The 19,428-nt window shown below is 41.0% G+C and overlaps 1 protein-coding gene across 2 annotated transcripts in view; it reads left to right on the forward strand.

The window, feature by feature from the left end:
• Nucleotides 1-19,428, forward strand: part of hexb (hexosaminidase B (beta polypeptide)) — a 46,102-nt gene that overhangs the window by 16,950 nt on the left and 9,724 nt on the right. For both annotated transcript variants that reach the window (XM_080189274.1, XM_080189275.1), the window contains exons 5-9: nt 842-943; nt 5,012-5,141; nt 7,026-7,206; nt 9,188-9,274; nt 13,490-13,562. In XM_080189274.1, coding sequence (XP_080045400.1) covers nt 842-943; nt 5,012-5,141; nt 7,026-7,206; nt 9,188-9,274; nt 13,490-13,562 — 573 coding nt within the window. The remainder of the gene's footprint in view (nt 1-841; nt 944-5,011; nt 5,142-7,025; nt 7,207-9,187; nt 9,275-13,489; nt 13,563-19,428) is intronic.

Raw genomic sequence — 19,428 nt, forward strand, 5'->3', positions numbered from 1 at the left:
TTGCCCCTTAGTGTCCCAAGATCTGTAGGCTGAATTAGCTGTGGTAAATGTGTGGGGATAGGACAGAGGAGGGGGCCTGAAGAAGATGCTCTGTCAAAGTTGGTGTAGACTGAATGGCCTCCTTCTGAACTGTAAGGATTCTATGATTCATGATTTTAATTTCTTTATAGAAGAGAACAACCCCAGCTTTTCCAGTCTTTCCATTAACCATAGTACATCCCCACCAGAACATCCTTGTAAATTTCTTGTCTGCACTCTCCAAAACCTTTGCATTCCTCCTACTAAAGTGTACCAGTAATTGGGCATAATAATCCAGCTGTGTTTTGTGGGTTTAGTATAACCTCCAGTTTTGTGTTCTGTGCCAATAAGTATTAAGTCCATGTTATGTTGATGCAACCATTTCTGTTTTCATTTTTGATCTTTCCAATTTTTTCATGTCTTAAGCTTGAAATACTTCATTGTCCCTTTTGGTCATCAGAAGTGTCTTAATACCTTAAAGCCTATCGTACAAAATCATGATTTTGAATTTGTACTAAACAGTTTCCATTTCTAACCCAAGTAATTAGCATCTATACTCTAGAGAATGCTTAAAGAACTAGCTAGCAGTTGAATCAATAATAGATTTTGTATAATAGTGCTCAAAAGTAAAGTTAAATTGTAATGCAAATGGAAATTAATGGCTGACGCAAGTGATTTCAAGCCAAGTGTAATAACTGACCAGTTAAGTTTTTGTCTTTTTCCTCATTATTTGTATTAGTTATGGCCTCATAATAATAAACAGTAAATTGATTATGTGCAACTCTAGAAACTACACCTCTGTTTTAACCTTTATTTGTTTCAGGATGCTATGTCATTCAATAAGTTTAATGTTTTCCATTGGCATATTGTTGATGACCCATCATTCCCTTATCAAAGTATCACCTTTCCTGAGCTGAGTGCACAGGTTAGTAAAGACATTTTACCGGTCTTATAACAACATGCATATAGCTTTTTGGATTTAGTGACTTGAGTAGTGTAAATATCATACAAAAACGTGGAACTTCTGACTGCATAAGCATCACAAGCTTATGGCAATGTATGTCGATTACAAAAACATTTGAGGAAATGGTTTCTGTCCTGACAAGCTTGGTGCTCAAGACAGAGACATCTAACCTAGACAGTTTCATTGTGTACACTTATAATTGCACAAATAATGTGATGGGATAAACCTTTATTGTTTGCTTAAGTTATTAATACATTAGTTTCTAAAGAACTGGTAATGCAAGCTTTCATTTGAGGAAAAAAATTGATTGTGTGATGATGCAGAAGGCTGTAGTTTGCCATGGCAAAACTTCTGTGGTGGTCAATATTTAAACTTGAATCCACATTTCTTGTAGTAATTGCTCTTAAAATGTATTGTTAAGTGTAAGTGAATACTGGTGAATTACTATGTCTGGAAAGCTACTGCCATAGAAGTATCCAAGTTCACCTTGATTTACAAGTTCTGTTTATCTTACAAGGTCATCTTTCCTGGTCTGAAGTGCACATAGTCTGTATCGATACTAAATACTGGTTGGCAAGCACTAAAGCCTGACAACTTTGAAGTGTGCATAATAGTTCTACTGAATTCTGGCCAGCTAACTACAGTACTAGAAGCCTTTCTGGTGCTGCTTAACTTGAGGTCACCACTGTGGCTTGTGGCTTACAAGACTGTAGACGCATGATTTTTACATTCCATGCTGGTTCAGCCCTCAGAGGCAAGAGTGGCACTGTGCAGTTATCTTCCATTCCATTCCTGACAACTGTCTTTCAATTATAACTACAATTGGACAGACAGAATTGTATGTGATGAAAACAGACAATGCTGGAAAGATTCAGCAGGTGTGGCAGCATCTGTGGAGAAAGAAACAGTTAACTTCAGTTCAAATAACTCTTCAGAGTTAGAGAGCAGGAAATATGATGGATTTCCTATTTAATAGGAAAATGAAGCAAAACAAAAGTCAGGGATAAGTGGGAGCTTAAGAGATATTTGGTAAAAATGGCACAGTGCAAGACAGTGGGACCATTATTGTTGAGGACAAGAGAAGGTGCTGATAATGGCATAAAGGTAAAATTGCAGAATGTGTTTAATAGCAGAACAAAGGTCTTTGAAGGTAGAACTTAAGAACCAGGGATAGGTGGCCCTGTGGAGGTAGGTGGGACAAAACATTGGATCAAAAGGTTGGGGGGGGGGCGGTGGGGAGAGAGAGAGAAGGGGGTTGGGGGTCAATTTAGAGGAGAGACTTCATAGTAGGAAGTTGTAAAATGCCCAACTGGACAATTTAGGTACAGTTTATAGTCATAATGGGCAGAAACTTGGTTGTTCTGGTGAGAAGTGGCATGGAACTCTCTTGCTCCACTAGCCAGTTTTCTCTCCAGATTTTCATATCACTAATTGCCCAAAAAAAAGTGAGTGTGGTTTGTGCCGTGAGTCTGGCAGGTGGGGACTCAGTGCCAGGAACCAGCTCCAACAAGATCAGGAAAATGGCACCCCAATGACTGGCTTAAAAAAAGATTCCCCCCCCGCCAGACGCTGCCCCACTTGCCCAGGGGCTATAGTGACCTCTAGGTGAACCTGTTAAAGCCTCACCAACGTGACGTCAGCAAGGCATGAAAATTTAATGAGGGGCAGGATCTGGCAAGGAACATATTTATTGTGGGTATGAACCTGATTGTATTGCCAAGATGATGGAAATTGCTATCTTGCCAGCAAGATTCACAATATCTAGGTTTCACCAGATCTTGAGCCTCAACCATGGATCCCACCCAGAGTTTTACAGCATGAAAAGAGGCTCTTTTGGCTCATCATGTCTATGATGGCTATTAAACATTTTTAAGCACTTGGTCCATAGCCTTGCATACTATGACATTTCAAGTATTTATAAATGTTGTGTTCCCACCTGTACCACCTTTTTCAGGCTGAGTTTCAGATTCCCACTGCCCTCTAGGTGAGAGGTTTTCCTCAAATACCTTTCCTGCTCACCATTGACCCCTCTACTAAGGGTAAATGTTCCTTGCTGTGTACCATACATATATTATCTCAATTTTATACAACTCAACTAAGGTCTGCTCTCAGCCTCCTTTCTGTAAGGAAATCAACCACAACCTATCCAGTCTGTCTTCAAAACTGAAACACTCCTGTCCAGGCAACACCCTCTGCACCTTTTCTTGTGCAATCACGGCCTTCCTGTAGTGGGGCAACCAGAACTGCACACAGTACTCCAACTGTAGCCCTAACAAGCGTTTTATGCATATCTTTGTCCTTTTTCATAACGACCTTGAGTCTTACTGAGTTATGGTCACGATCACTGAAATGCTCCCCCAACAACACCTCTGCCACCCATCTGGCTTCATCCCCTAAAATGAGGTCAAGTACCACCTCTCTTGCAGGACTTTCTATGTACTGGCTCAAAGAGTACATTTTGCCAGGTAGGATGCATTTTAGGAATGCATCCCCTCTAAGCCTGTCACATTTTGCCTATCCCAGTTAACACTGGGGAATTTGAAATCATGACTATTTTTACATTTGAGACTTGTCTATATATCTGCTCTTTTTGTTTGTTCACTGTTTCCCAGTAATCGCCCCCTTATTTTTAAATTCCGTTGAGGAGCCTGCTAAGATGTCATCCCTCCTCCTATCTCACCTGAAGATTCTATACAAAAGAATATTGAGCTGCTGGTCCTGCTCCCTCCGTAACCATGTCTCTGTGATAGCAGTAATATCATACTCCCATGTGTTAATGAATGCATTCAGTTCATCAGCCTTGCCTTGCATTAAAATAAATGCCATCCAGCCTTGCCTTTACATGTCTCTTTGCACTGCCTTCCTGATTGACTTTGACTATTTATCTGGCTGTGCATTAACCCATACTGACCCATTCCCCTGTCAAATTAGTTTGAAACAAAAAAATGAAAAATGAAACAACAAAACAAAAAAATGCTGGAAAATCTCAACAGGTCTGATAGCATCTGGGGAGAGAATAGAGCCAACGTTTCAAGTCTGGATGACCCTTCATCAGAGTGAACAAATGGAGAATTCCACAGGTTCACCACCCACTTGAATGAAAAGTTTCTCATCATCTGTTCTAAATGGCCTATCTTGTAGCCCGAGACTGAGACCCTCTTGTTCTAGACAACCCCTGTTAAATAAAACATCAGCCCTGCATTCAGTTTACCCAGCACTGTCAGAAGTTTGTTCATTGAGATCCCTTCTCATTCTTCTAAACTCCAGTAAATACAGTTCTAATCAACCCAATCTCTCATCGTATGATAATCCTGCCATTCCAGGAATAAGTCTGGTGAACCTTCACTGCATTCCCTCTGGCAAATATATCCTTTCTTGGGTAAGGACACCAAATGAGGTGTGGCCACACTAAGGCCCTGTACAGCTGCAGCAAGGCATCCTAATTCCTGTAATCAATTGCTTTTACAATTAGGAAGGTTAATAAAGTTGAGTGAACGATGTTTTAACGCAAGTCCCTCGGATTTGTGAACATGGGATCCATCACGCTGCACTCTGAGCTCCATTGTATTTTGTGTCTGTGTACTTGAATTATTATATAATTCTCATCCCAGTGTTCCTAATGTCTTTATTTTGCACGGCCTTGCCCCACTTTCTCATTTCACTATAGTCCCACACAGATTGAAATCTCTGGCCTTGCTTTGCCCCTCCTATTTAGATGGCAGTGCCTCATTTAAAATATCTGTACCCTGTTTATTGCTTTCAATAGATAGCAACTTCAAAATTTAACTTTTTTTTTCCTTTGTGTAATCCAGTATCATTAGCAGTGTTTAGCATCTATCAGGATAGCTTTTTAAAATACTGTTCAATGCTGCATTCACTGAATTGCTTTGATAATGGAACATTTTGAAAAAGATTTTTATTGCTTTTTATTCAAAAAAAAAATCTCTTGAGCCATATGTCAAAACTCTAGCTAGCATCTGGGATTTTGTTTTCAATGCTGACCTGAATTTTGTCCTTTTTGTTTTGTAGGGTGCATTCCATCCAGTTACTCACATTTATACATTGGCAGATGTGAAAATGATTATTGAGTATGCACGTGAAAGGGGGATTCGAGTCATCCCAGAATTTGACTCTCCAGGACACACACAGTCTTGGAAAGGTGAATGGATTAGCACCTACATAAGCAGTTTTTTGTCATTTTGGTAGCTTTGCTGTGTTTTAAATGATTTGAGTCAAAACAAGGTAGTTTTGAACTTTGAGTAATGCAACTTAAGATTGCTGATGAGCATATTAGCTAGCAACAATCCTTCCTGATTTGCGCACTTCAGGCATTGTTTCCCATTTGTACTCAAGATGCATTTCTAACCAATCTTCAGAATCTGGATTTCTTTAAGCTTTTTAAAATTGAAAATAAGAATTGATTTACAGTAAATATTCAAGAATATGCTGATCAATCATAGGGAGATAATTTTGGACAAGTATGTAAAATTCAATAACTGTAATTCTGTACCCTTTATGATTAAGTAAAAAACTACTAACACTGTGTACTGGTTGGGACTATGGTGCGACAACCAGTGCAGGAGTGATGGGGACCTTCTAGCCAGGAGTAGCAGTGCAGCCCAGCCCAGCCCAGCCCTCTTTAATGCGATCAGAGTTACTTTCACAATTATTGCATTAAGTTCCAATTCTGCAAATCCAGAAGGGAGGAGATCTTCTTGTCTGAATAGTGCAAAAAGTGACTAAGTATTTTTTTAAAACTTGCCCAATACAGGATCTGAACTTCCTGATCCCGCATATGAAAGAAAATGGTCACTTTACAAGGTTATTCTCAAATTTAAAAAAGTAATATTCTGTTTGTGTATTAATTTTGAGGTAATTCCTTGAGAAGCAAAGTAAAATTCTTCATGGATTGCAAAATTATACTTTTGGAATGGAAAAGCCATTTTTACTATTCTCCAGGCAGCGTTCAAGTCCCATGTACATGTAAATTGGGTCACTTCACACTGAGGGCTCAAAGGCCTATAAAGATAAATAAACTGCTCTACTGTAATTTAAGTGGAGATCTGAAAATTGTTCAAAATTGGACAGTTGAGTGGGCACTAAAGGAATATCATCAACAAGCAAAGTTAGAATTTCTTTGCAGATGAATTTTGATACCTGGCTTACTGTTATTGTGGTTGTCAAAACTGGTAATAGCTTTTAAAAGTTGAATGGGTGAATATTTGAAAAAAAATGGTGAGTGGGATAGGAGAATGAGTCACATGGACAGAAGTCTTTTAGAAGCTGAGCCGAATATCTATCCCCTTGATTGATACAAGACTAATGTAACATTAGCAGTAATGTTAGGGCAGCACGGTGGCACAGTGGTTAGCACTGCTGCTTTGCAGCAGGGACCTGGTTCAATTCCTGGCTTGGGTCACTGTGGAGTTTGCACATTCTCCTCATGTCTGTGTGGGTTTCCTCTGGATGCTCTGGTTTCCTTCCACAGTCCAAAGATGTGTGGGTTAGGTTGATTGGCTATGCTAAAATTGCCCCTTAGCGCCCTAAGGTGTGTACATTAGGGGGATTAGTGGGTAAAATCTGTAGGGATATGGGGTGGGATTGTGATCGGTGCAGACTCGATGGGCCAAATGGCCTCTTTCTGCACTGTAGAGTTTTGATGATTTCAGTGAATTGGCTAATGATGAAAATTGGCACTGCCCACACCAAGAGAATTAGTGTTTTGAGGGGGTCGTGGAAAAGGGTTATTTTTGGTTGCAGCTATAATATTGAGGCAAAGTGGATTCGTCGTCCTCCACAGCTAGCCATGTTGGCCTGATCGGAATGTTGGATAACATTGGTTAGAAAAATGTTCTATTAAATATAGACTTTGAACACAATCCAAAATTAAAAAATATTCACTTGAAACTGTAATGAGGTTCTTGTGTACACCTTAGTGAATAGATATTTTTTAAATTAAGAATTATAGTTTTATAATTAAATGAAAAGTGCCGTGATGACCTTTTTTAAATAACACAAATTTCCCCTTCACACATTTGTCTAGGTATAAAAGACCTTCTCACTCCATGTTACAATGGTGAGAAACGTACTGGAACATTTGGACCTATAAATCCCTCTTTAAATACAACTTATGATTTTTTGAATCGACTCTTTAAAGAGGTCAGCGTGGTGTTTCCAGATAATTATATCCATTTGGGAGGAGATGAAGTGAACTTTGAATGCTGGTATGGAAATTTATCACTTTCCTGAAATGTATTATAATTTACTTGAAAATTTATCAACCCCTAGGTTGATTTAAATTTGTTTATTTGGTTAGACAAAGAGTTTCATAACCTATTTAATTAAATAATTATCCTCCTAATTATGAGATGTCAGCTTCCTTGATGCAGAACCAAAACTGCAAACCACAATAAATGCTATTTCAACAGTCACAAGGTCAGGAAACCTGCTGATTTAACTGCAGCCTCTTGTGCAACTAACGCATCAATTATTTAAATTCACTTGTAGGTAGTTCTGAGTAACAGAATGTTGCCTTGAATTGGGAATTTGTCCCCTACCAAAAATGACAGTAGTATTAACACTCCCTGGAGGGTGTTAGTTACCAGACTGGGTATTCACTAGGTAGAAGAAACCAAGTTTTTCTATCTGCTCTTGTTGCAAACCAGTTTGTTACAGACATGTCTATCTACCAAAGTGCTAGTGCAGGTGACTGCTGCATAACAAAAGTAACCTACTTGATTGGCACCCCATCCATTACTTCCAACATCCACTTGCTCTACCATTGACACGTAGTGGTAGCAGTATGGATCATCTCCGAGGCGCATTGCGGAGACTCACCAAGGCACCTTTCAAACCCCGAAGCCCTCTACCACCTAGAATGACAAGAGGAACATAGAAATAGGAGCAGGATTAGGCTGTCTAGCCCCTTGAGCCTGCCCTGCCATTCAATAAGATCATTGCTGATCTGATAGTGGCTCAGTTCCACTTAACCACCTGCCCCCCATAACCCTTAATTCCCTTATTGATCAGAAATCTATCTACCTGTGACTTATTTAACAAGGCAGCCTCCACTGCTTCAATGGGCAGAGAATTCCAAAGATTCACTACCCTCAAGTTGTTGTTCCTCAACTCTGTTCTAAATTGACTCCCCCTTATTTTGAGGCTGTGCCCTCTAGTTCTTGTTTCCTTTCTAAGTGGAAAGAATCTCTCTGCCTCTACCCTGTCTAGCCCCTTCATTATCTTATGTCTCTAAGATCTCCCCTCAGCCTTCTAAACTCTGAGTACAGGCCCAATCTACTAAATACCACCTCATAATCTAACCCCCTCATCTCCGGTATCAACCTGGTGAACCTTCTCTATACTCCCTCCAAGGCCAATATATCCTTTCGCAAATAGATGCATGGAAGTGGCACAGTGGTTAACAATGCTGTCTCTCAGCGCCATGCATCTGGGATCAAGTCCTGGCTTGCATCACTGTCTGTGTGGAGTTTGCACATTCTCCCAGTGTCTGTGGGTTTTCTTCAGGTGCTCTGGTTTCCTTCCACAGTCTAAAAGACGTGCTGGTTAGGTGCATGGGCCATGCTGAATTCTCCCTCAATATATCCGAACAGGTGCCAGAGTGTGGCAGCTAGGGGATTTTTGCAGTAACTTCGTTGCAGTGTTAATGTAAACCTGACAATTTCCTCCAAACCACTCACCATCCTGACTTGGAACTATATCACCATTCCTTCACTGTCGCTGGATCAAGATCCTGGCGGGCATTTTCTCCCTAATGGAAGTGTGGGTGCACACTCTTTCAAGAAGGCAGCTCAAGGGCATTAAAAAAAGGCTGGCCTTGCCAGCAATGCCTACATCCTGTGGAAAAATTTTTAAAAATAAATGAATTCACCTGATGATTTTTAAATCTTTTAACTCTGCATTTTGTAGAAGAAAACCAGATCCATGCTTTGTTGAGGAATGTTTTTTAAGCTGTTTGGATAAGTTTGAGACTTTACATGCAAATACAAAATTAATAATTGCATATAATTGTTAATCGCAAATGGACCTTTTCAAACTTCGACACCTACTTGATAATATACCTGCACTGTTATGAGTGTTGTTGATTTGTATGAAGCATGCATCCTTGTGAAATGCCTTGTTGGTTACAATATTGGCTGGGGCCAGTCTTACTCATTCTGACCCTCCATTTTTATAAATTTCCTCTAGGAAGTCTAATCCTGATGTCTCCCAGTTCATGCAAAAGCATGGCTTTGGAAGTGATTACAGAAAACTTGAATCTTTCTATGTCCAAAAGTAAGCATTTTGGTTCATTACCTTTTGTTGTTTGTAGCATTGATCTGCCCTTAGGCAGATCATCATCTTGTCACACGTTAATCTTGTGCATTCCTCTTCAGTGGCTTAGAGGAGCCTTCTTTTCAATTTCAAGTTGTCTGACATAACATATTAATTAATCTAGATATGTTGTATTTAGATACTTTTTGAACAGCTGTTGCTGCAGTCAGTGCAAAATGTATTTTTAAGTTAACCTTGGTAACTGAATTATAGATATCAACTTGGATTCTGCAGTGGTAAATTTGTACACATCACAAATTGTATGATGAGGCCATTCAGGCACAGTTTGTTAGCTAGGGTCCTTTTTTGAGATACTTCCAAAGTACTTCCCTCCCATGTAAAGTGACTCAATTGATTCCAAATTTCGCATGCTTTGAAGTATTCTGTTCCTAGATAGAAGATTTTCAGTGGCTAAAACACTAGTTTATCCAATTTTTTTAAAAAAACTGTTTGGGTCTTTAATTTGGGGAAATGTATCAGAGGGGTGGTTCCCAGAAGAAATTCACTAAGCTATTAGAGTGACCAGTTAAAAGTATGGTAATGGAGACAAGAGGATGATGTTTTTTAGATGCTTGAGATTAAGCAATGCCATACAGAAAGTATTGGAAGCAATCAGGTTTTAACAGGAGTTAGGGGAGAACAAAATTTTAAAGAATAGAAGGATAGGATTTACTTGAGAGCAAGCTCTGGTATGATTGGCATGACAGTTTGCTATATAGTACAAGGCTATGACTAAGTTTCCTTTCACCCCAGGCCTAGTTCGTTTCTGCAAGGCTATCTAAGATCAGTTAATCTTTCCTAACTTCAACATCCGCAATTGAACACTTAGACTGTTGGTGGAACAACATTTGATCTTGCAGTGGTGCCTCATTCTTGTATGTCCTATATTTCTTGTGATGAAACCTACAGTCTTAATTGAAATTGCAAATTAAAGTTCTAACATGTGGGAACTTAAATTATTTGATTAGTTTATGCTTGCTACTTCCTTTTGAGTTTTATATTTGCTATAAGAACCTAAGAAATAGGAGCAGGAGTAGGCCATCTAGCCCTTCGAGCCTGCCCCGCCATTCAATAAGATCATGGCTGATCTGTCGTGGCTCAGTTCCACATTCCCGCCCCCTCCATAACCCTTAATCCCCTCGCTTATCAAAAACCCATCAACCCGCGTCTTAAAAATATTTAGCAAGGCAGCCTCCTCCACCTCAACGGGCAGAGAATTCCAGAGATTCACCACCCTTTGAGTGAAGAAGTTCTTCCTCAACTCTGTTCTAAACCGCATCCCCCCCCCCCCCCCCCCCCCTTATCTTGAGGCTGTGCCCCCTAGTCCTACTGTCCTTTCTGAGCAGGAAGAGTCTCTCCACCTCTATCCTATCCATCCCATTCATCCTCTTATACGTCTCAATGAGATCTCCCCTCATTCTTCTAAACTCTAACGAGTACAAGCCTAGTTTATTCAGCCTCTCCTCATAGCACAACCCCCTCAACTCCGGTATCAGCCTAGTAAACCTCCTCTGCACTCCCTCCAAGGCCAAAATATCCTTGTGTAAGTATGGTGACCAAAACTGCACACAGTACTCCAGCTGCGGCCTCACCAATGCCCTATACAGCTGCAGCAAGACCTCCCTACTTTTATATTCAATCCCCCTTGCTATGAAGGCCAGCATCCCATTAGCCTCCCTGACCACCTGCTGCACCTATAAGGATAGTAGATGTGAGTAAAAGTATATCCAATTTTATCTGACATCATTCTGACCAAATTGCCCATGTTCAGTGTGTTTTAAAATATAAAAGAATGCAGAATGCCTAAAATCTAGCTACTTTAATTATTACAGTGACTCAGTGTTTTCATTTTGTTGACATGAGGTGGGCATTTTTGCTTTGCCTGTCCTGGGTTCTCTTTCACTGATAAATGAACAGAAAGAGCAGCACTTTCTCACATCAGTAAGTAGAATTTAGCATTCTTTTTGTGATTAAATAGGAATAGCGAAGCATAGAAATGTAAATGGCAATTAGTTAATGATTTGTAGCCAATGTGCCATTCTTACACTAAAGGTGAGTTTTTTACCTTTTTAGTGGATCCTTGTCTTGTACTGTGGGAGTTCCACATCAATCTGAGATTATAAGAACATAAGAAATAGGAGCAGGAGTAGGCCATCCAGCCCTTCGAGCCTGCCCCGCCATTTTTTGCTGCATCAGGGCATCTAACTGCAATTGCTGTTAATTAGACCCACTTATCCTTGGGCATTTTAAGATTTTAGATTTATATTTAAGTGTAAATTGATGATGCACTGGAAACAGCAAAACACCTGGGCACGGAATGAACTGGCAACTTTTATAAATCACATTGAAAGATTGAGAAGGAAGTATAAATGAATATGTGAATTTGATGTCGAATGCGTTGCAGGAAAATAGACCAAAAAGATTGGGGACAGAGAAAGGGACAAAGGATCTATCAGATTTTGTTTTAAAGATATAAACATTTAATACCTGATGGAATGAAACTCCAGGCTTGTTACTAGTTAATTTTTGGTGTCTGATAGAACATAGAACACTACAGCACAAACAGGCCCTTGGGCCCACCAGTTGTGCCGATCATATCCATACCTACCAAGCCTATCTATGTCTCTCAATCCCATTAAATCCCACATATTCATCCAGAAGTCTCTTTAAAAGACCCCCAAAAAGTTTGCCTCTACCACTACTGACAGCAGCCGATTCCACTCACTCACCACTCTGAGTGAAAAACTTACCCCTGACATCCCCTCTGTACCTGCTCCCCAGCACCTTAAACCTGTGTCCTCTCATAGTCACCCTTTTCAGCCCTGGGAAATAGCCTCTGAGAATCCACCCTATCTATACCTCAACCTCTGTCAGGTCACCTCTCAACCTTCATCTCCCCAGGGAGAAAAGACCTAGCTCCCTCAACCTAGTCTCATAAGGCATGCCACCCAATCCAGGCAACATCCTTGTATATCTCCTCTGCACCATCTCAGTAGCTTCCACATCCTTGTAGTGAGGTGACCAGAACTGTGCACAGTACTCCAAGTGGGGTCTGACAAGGGTCTTATAAAGTTGCAACATTACCTCCTGACTCCTAAACTCAATCCCTTGATTAATGTAGGTTAGCACACCATACGCCTTCTTGACCACATGCTCCACCTGCGAGGCTGATTTAAGAGTCCTGTGGACACAGACCCCAAGGTCTTTCTGCTCCTCAACACTGCTAAGACTCCTACCCTTGATATTGTATGCCTTCATCCCATTGGACCTGCCAAAATGGACCACTACACCACCCAGTCTTGCATCCTACCTATGTCTTGCTGCAACCTCTGACATCCTTCCAGACTATCCACAACACCACCAACCTTCGTGTTGTCAGCAAATGTACTAACCCATCCCTCCATTTCCTCATCCAGGTCGTTTATGAAAATGACAAACCACAAGGGTCCTAGAACAGATCCCTGGGGCATCCCACTGATGACCAACCTCCATGCAGAAAAAGACCCATCCACAACCACTCTGCCTTCTGCAGGCAAGCCAGTTCTGGATCCACAGCCCCTTGGATCCCATGCCCTCTCTCTTTCAAGAAGTCTTACATGGGGGACCTTATCAAATGCCTTGCTGAAGTCCATATAAACCACATCCACTGCTCTTCCTTTGTCAATGTCTTCAAAGAACTCAACTAGGCTCGTAAGGCACAACCTGCCCTTGACAAAGCTGTGCTGACTACTTCTGATCATACTAAACTCCTCTAAGTGTTCATAAATCCTGTCCCTCAGTATCCTCTCCATCTTACCAACCACTGAGGTCAGACTCACCGGTTGGTAATTTCCCAGGCTGTCCCTGTTCCCTTAAATAGGAACCACATCCACAATCCTCAATGATGTTAACTGGAAGCTGGTACACCTAATATCCATGAACAATTAGAACATGTTCCATTAGTTTCACCATGCATTTTTGCAGCAGACATGGCTCATTAACATTTTAGGCAAACCAGCCTGAAGTCACATTTGTCACTTGTCATTTTCAGGTACTGAAACGTGACCAGTTGCACATAGTGGATCTAATGGGGAAAGTTGTGCAAATGTTTCCTGTGATTAATGTTGTAAACTAAATTTCCAAAGTATATCTTTTTTGCAGACAGATATACTAACTTCATGTGTGCATTAATTGCAGGGTTCTGGATATTGTAACAACCTATATGAAGGGTTACATAGTCTGGCAGGAAGTCTTCGATAATGGAGTGAAGGTAAGTATGTAGCTAATTTGGTCAGGATATGTTAAACAGAAAAACTATGCAATGCAATATCGTCCAGGTGTTCCCAGTAGTTAAAGCAGTAGTTTGGTTTTAGAATTGAATAATAAAATACTAATTAAAGGGAACAGAGCTGGTATGTGATACATACAATCTGTTTCATAACTACAAAGAATTTAGAACATTTTTCATGTTTAGTTCTTCCTATCTTGGCTTCTGCTCGTGTGCGTGATATTGCATGGCTTGTTTGTTCCTTACTACTTTTTTGCTTATAAGGGTTCATGGTATTAATTTTTGGAGGAAATACCAGTAAGCAAATAATTTAAACTAAGTATCTGTAATTTTTAAAACCAACCTGTAAAACGTGCATAAGTGTTGTTTTGCAGTAGTTTCCTCAGCAATTTTGTTTCATATATAATACTGTATACCAAGATCTACCATGCTTGAGAACTTTGCATTTATGCAGATAATGTGTTGTTTATATACCTGTCAATTTCAGTTGTTTCGTCGTAGTGCTTTTTTTTTCTATTCCTTCGTGAACTTGTATTTAAATAGTAGGATTGGGTAGAGTCCCAACATAAGAACATAAGAAATAGGAGCAGGAGTAGGCCATCTAGCCCTTCGAGCCTGCCCCGCTATTCAATAAGATCATGGCTGATCTGTCGTGGCTCAGTTCCACTTTCCCGCCCTCTCCCCATAACCCTTAATCCCCTCTCTTGTCAAAAACCCATCAACCCGCGTCTTAAAAATATTTAGCGAGGCAGCCTCCACCACTTCAATGGGCAGAGAATTCCAGAGATTCACCACCCTTTGAGTGAAGAAGCTCCTCCTCAACTCTGTTCTAAACTGCCCCCCCTTTATCTTGAGGCTGTGCCCCCTAGTCCTACTGTCTTTTTTGAGCGGGAAGAGTCTCTCCACCTCTATCCTATCCATCCCATTCATCATCTTATACGTCTCAATGAGATCTCCCCTCATTCTTCTAAACTCTAACGAGTACAAGCCTAGTTTATTCAGCCTCTCCTCATAGCTCAACCCCCTCAACTCCGGTATCAGCCTAGTAAACCTCCTCTGCACTCCCTCCAAGGCCAAAATATCTTTGCGCAGGTGCGGCGCCCAAAACTGCACACAGTACTCCAGCTGCGGCCTCACCAATGCCCTATACAGCTGCAGCAAGACCTCCCTACTTTTATATTCAATCCCCCTCGCGATGAAGGCCAGCATCCCATTCGCCTTCCTGACCATGTATTTATGGAAAGAAAATCCTGTTAACAGATCTGCTGGAACTTCTAGAGCCTTTAACCAGCAGCAGGAGCCAGTGGATGCAGTGTATTTGGACCTGCAAAAGGATACAAGATAGTAAGCAAAATTAGAACACCTAACATGGGGGAAATTTGCTAGCATGGATTGAGAATTGATTAACAACCAGGAAACTCAAGTAAAATTAAACAGAATTCTCAGGTTGACAGGCTGTGACTAGCAAAGTACCACAAGGATTAATGCTTGGGGCCCTAGCTACTTACAATCTGTTTCAATGATCGGAATGTGGGGGCCAAATGTAATGTTTCCAAGTTTGCTGAATGGAAAGTGAGTTGCATGGAAGATGAAAGAAGCTTCATGGGGCATTAGGAAGATTGAGAATAACAACAATATGATAGATGTAAATGTGAAATTATCCACTTTGGTAGGAAAATTCAAAATATTTCTTAAATGGTAAGAGACCTGGGTGCAAATGCATCTCGACGTCAAATGGGATGTTAGCCTTTCAGTGCATGATTTGAATGCAGGAGTAAAGATGCCTTGCTGCAACTGCACGGCATTGATCAGACCACATCTGGAGTATTGTGTTCAGTTTTAGCCTCCTTGCCTCAGGGTATAATTATAGAGGGAATGCAGTAAAGATCACCAAACTAGTCACTGGGATGGCAGGATTGTCACGATGTAGAAATGCTGGTGTTGGACTGGGGTAAACACAGTAAGAAGTCTTGTGTTGTGTAACCTGATGTGAGACTTCTTACTATGGCAGGATTGTCCACAGAGGAGAGATGGAAGACACAGCACCTATATTTTCTAGAGTTTGGGAGAGCAAGAGGTGATCTCCTTGAAGCATAAATTCTTATAGAACTCAACAAGATAGATGCAGGAAGGATGTTGACCCTTGCTAACTAGGCCTAAAACCAGGTTACACAATCTCAGAATAAGTGGAAGGCCGTCCATTGGGCTGAGGAGGGTTTTTTTCACTGCTGAATCTTTGGAATGCTGTATGCCACTGGGCTGAGCAGGCTTATTTGTTAAGTATAATCAAGATCAGTTGATTTCATATGTTATTAAAGATGTTGCAGAGGGAAAATGCCATGAGATGGATGATCAGCTGTGATCCAGTTAAATGGCAGAGCAGGTTTGATGGGCTCAGTGTCCTAATCTTGCTCTTATCTTCTATGTTCCTAACCAAGGATAATAAAACATTGAGCTGCTCTAGATTTTAACAGAAACAATTGAAGTCACAAGCTCACCCAAAAACAAGTGTTCCCACCTTCTGCATTTGGTAGTTTTTCAATGATTTGAAATTTGTTCCTGAAATTGTATTTCAACCTGGATAGGACAATCTCAATCTGCAACCCATCTGCTGTATAGATTTTGCCACTCTTGGGGTAATCTTGCTCATCTAAATGAATGAACCCATTAAGTTTAGTTTATAAAATATGGAACTAGAACAGTTACTGGAATAGTGGTACATCAAAAATTGATCTATTTTTGTTCGCGATCTAAAATATTTCCCCTATGGTTGTATGTTACTTGCAAAGCATTATTTGAAGCAGCACTGAAGCAAGGATGCAGAGAAGATTTATGACAGTAGTTTCAATTGGGATAGATTGAGAAACTTGGTTTCCTCTTGAAGAGGAATTTTAATTGATTCTTCTAGAATCCCTACAATGCAGTAGGAGACCATTTGGCCCATCAAGCCTACACCAACATCAATCCCACCTAGACCCTATCCCTATAACCCCACATATTTACTCTGTTAATCCACCTGATACTAAGGCCAGTTAACCTAACCTGCATGTTTTTAGACTATGGGAGGAAACCCACACAAACACAGCGAGAAACAGTGACCCGAAGCCAGAATTGAACCCAAATCCCTGGTGTTATGAGGCAGCAGTGCTAATCACTGTGCCATGCACAGTGCTCAAAATCAAGGGTCCACCCAGAGTAACTAGAACTATCTACACCCTGGTGTTTGTTGTTGACTGGAAACTGAACTGCACCAGTCATATGAATACTGTGGCTGCAAGAGCAGGTCTTGAAATCTAGTGAGTAACTCAACTTGCTACTCCCAAAGCCTATCTGCCATCTAAAAGGCACGAGTCAAGAGTGTCTTAGAATACTGTTCACTTGCTTTGATGAATGTAGCTCCAACAGTACTTAAGCTCATCAAACAGGCCAAAGCAACCTCTTTGGCACTGCATCCATCACTTTCAACATCCATTCTGTGCACAACCAATGCACATTGGCAGCAGCGTGAACCATTTATACTGCACTGTAACAACTCATCAAGGCTCCTGCAACAGCATCTTTCAAACCAGAAATCTCCACTATCTGGGTGGCATGATGGCACAGTAAGCACTGCTACCTCCCAGCACCAAGGACCTGGGTTCAGTTACCAGCTTGAGTCACTTGGGTTTCCTCCTGAAGAAGAGGCGTTTTTGATTCTTAGGATCCCTACGTTGCAGAAGGAAGACATTTGTATGGAGTTTGCATATTCTCCCCATGTCTGCATGGGTTTCCTCTGGCTGTTTCAGTTTCCTCCCACCGTCCAGGGATGTACGAGTTAGGTGGTTTGGCCATGCTAAATTGCTCTTTAGTGTCAGTGAGACTAGCCAGGGTAAATGCATGTAGTTATGGGGATAGGACTTGAATGGGATTGCAGCCAGTGCAGACTTTGGGCCAAATGGCCTCCTTCTGCACTGTAGGATTCTATGATTATACGAAAAGGACAAAGGCAACAAATATATGGAAACACCACCATCTTCAAGTTCCCCTCCAAGCCACTCACCATCCTGACTTGGAACTCCATCATTCCACATTGTCAGTAAGTTTAAATCCTGGAACACCCTCCCAAACAACACTGTGGTGGTGTTATGCCACATGGACTGCAGTTGTTCCTTATAATTCAAATCTTCCAATCCCAGTAACATCCTTTTATAATTTTTTTTGCACCCTTTCCAATTTAACAACATCCATCCTATAGGAAGGTGCCCAGAACATAAGAACTAGGAGCAGGAGTAGGCCATCTGGCCCCTCGAGCCTGCTCCACCATTCAGTAAGATCATGACTGATCTTTTCACGGACTCAGCTCCACTTACCTGCCTGCTGCTCATAAACCTTAATTCCTTTTATGTTCAAAAATTTATCTATTCTTGCCTTGAAAGAGTTAGCCTCAACTGCTTCACTGGGAGGGAATCCCACAGGTTCATAACTGTGCAGCTCTTCCTCAACTCAGTCCGAAACCTGCTCCTCCTTGTTTTGAAGCCACGACCCGAGTTCTCATTTCACCTGCCAGTGGAAACAACTTCCCTGCTTCTATCTTGTCTATTCCTTTCATAATATGTTTCTACAAGATTCTTCTGAATTCCAATGAGTATAGTCTCAGTCTACTTAGTTTCTTCTCATAAGCCAACCCTGTCAACTCTGGATTCAACCTAGTGAACCTCCTCCGCACCCCCCTCCAGTGCCAGTTTATCTTTTCTCAAAGGAGACCAAAACTGTACACAGTACTCCAGGTGTGGCCTCATCAGCACCTTATACAGCTGCAACATAACCTCACTGTTTTTAAACTCCATCCCTGTAACAATGAAGGACAAAATTCCACTTGCCTTCTTAATTACCTGCAAACCAATTCCTTGTGATTTTTGCACAAGGACAGCCAGGTCCCTCTGCACAGCAGCATGCTGCAGTTTTTTACCATTTTAAATAATCCATTTTGCCATTATTCCTACCAAAAATGGATGACCTCACATTTACCAACATTGTACTCCATCTGTCAGACCCTCACCCACTCACTTAGACTAACTATATCCCTTTGCAGACTTTGAGTTCTCTGCACACTTTGTTCTGCCACTCATCTTAGTGTCAACTGTAAATTTTGATACACTACACTTGGTCCCCAACTTCAAATCATCTATGTAAATTGTAAACAGTTGCAGTCCTAACATTGATCGCCAAAAGAAAAACACCGACTTACCCCCACTCTTTGCTTTCTGTTAGTTGATCAATCCTTTATCCATGCTAATACATTACCCATAACACTGTACACCTATATCTTATGTAGCAGTCCTTGGTGTCTTGCTATTCCTTGATAACTTCTGTAGTAGGGAAAATGCTTGAATCTAAGCTAACTGGCCAATAGTTACCCACCTTTTATCCATCTCATTTTTTTTAAACAATGGTGTCACATTTGCTGTTTTCCAATCTGCAGGAACCGCGCCAGAGTCCAGCAAACTTTGATATATTACCACTAGTGCATTTGCCATTTCCCCCACCATCTCTTAGTACACTGGGATGCATTCCATTAGGGTCAGGAAACTTGTCTACCTTTAGTCTCGTTAGCTTGTTCAACACTACTTCTTGCGTGATAATAGTTTCTTGTGCACAGTGCTCCAAATGTGGCCTTACTGATGTCTTGTACAGTTGTAACATAGCGTCCCAATTCCTGTACTCTATGTTCTGACTGAAGGCAAGTGTACCAAACACTGATGGTTGAGGCTAATTTCAATGGTGACTTTCAAAATTGTACAAACATCTGCAGTTTAAATATTTGCAAGTTCATAGGTGAAGGGCAGTTGCTCTTGCAGAAAATTGATGG

The sequence above is a fragment of the Carcharhinus amblyrhynchos genome, chromosome 5 (assembly GCF_965287045.1).
Source record: "Carcharhinus amblyrhynchos chromosome 5, sCarAmb.v2.hapA, whole genome shotgun sequence".
NCBI lineage: Eukaryota > Metazoa > Chordata > Chondrichthyes > Carcharhiniformes > Carcharhinidae > Carcharhinus > Carcharhinus amblyrhynchos.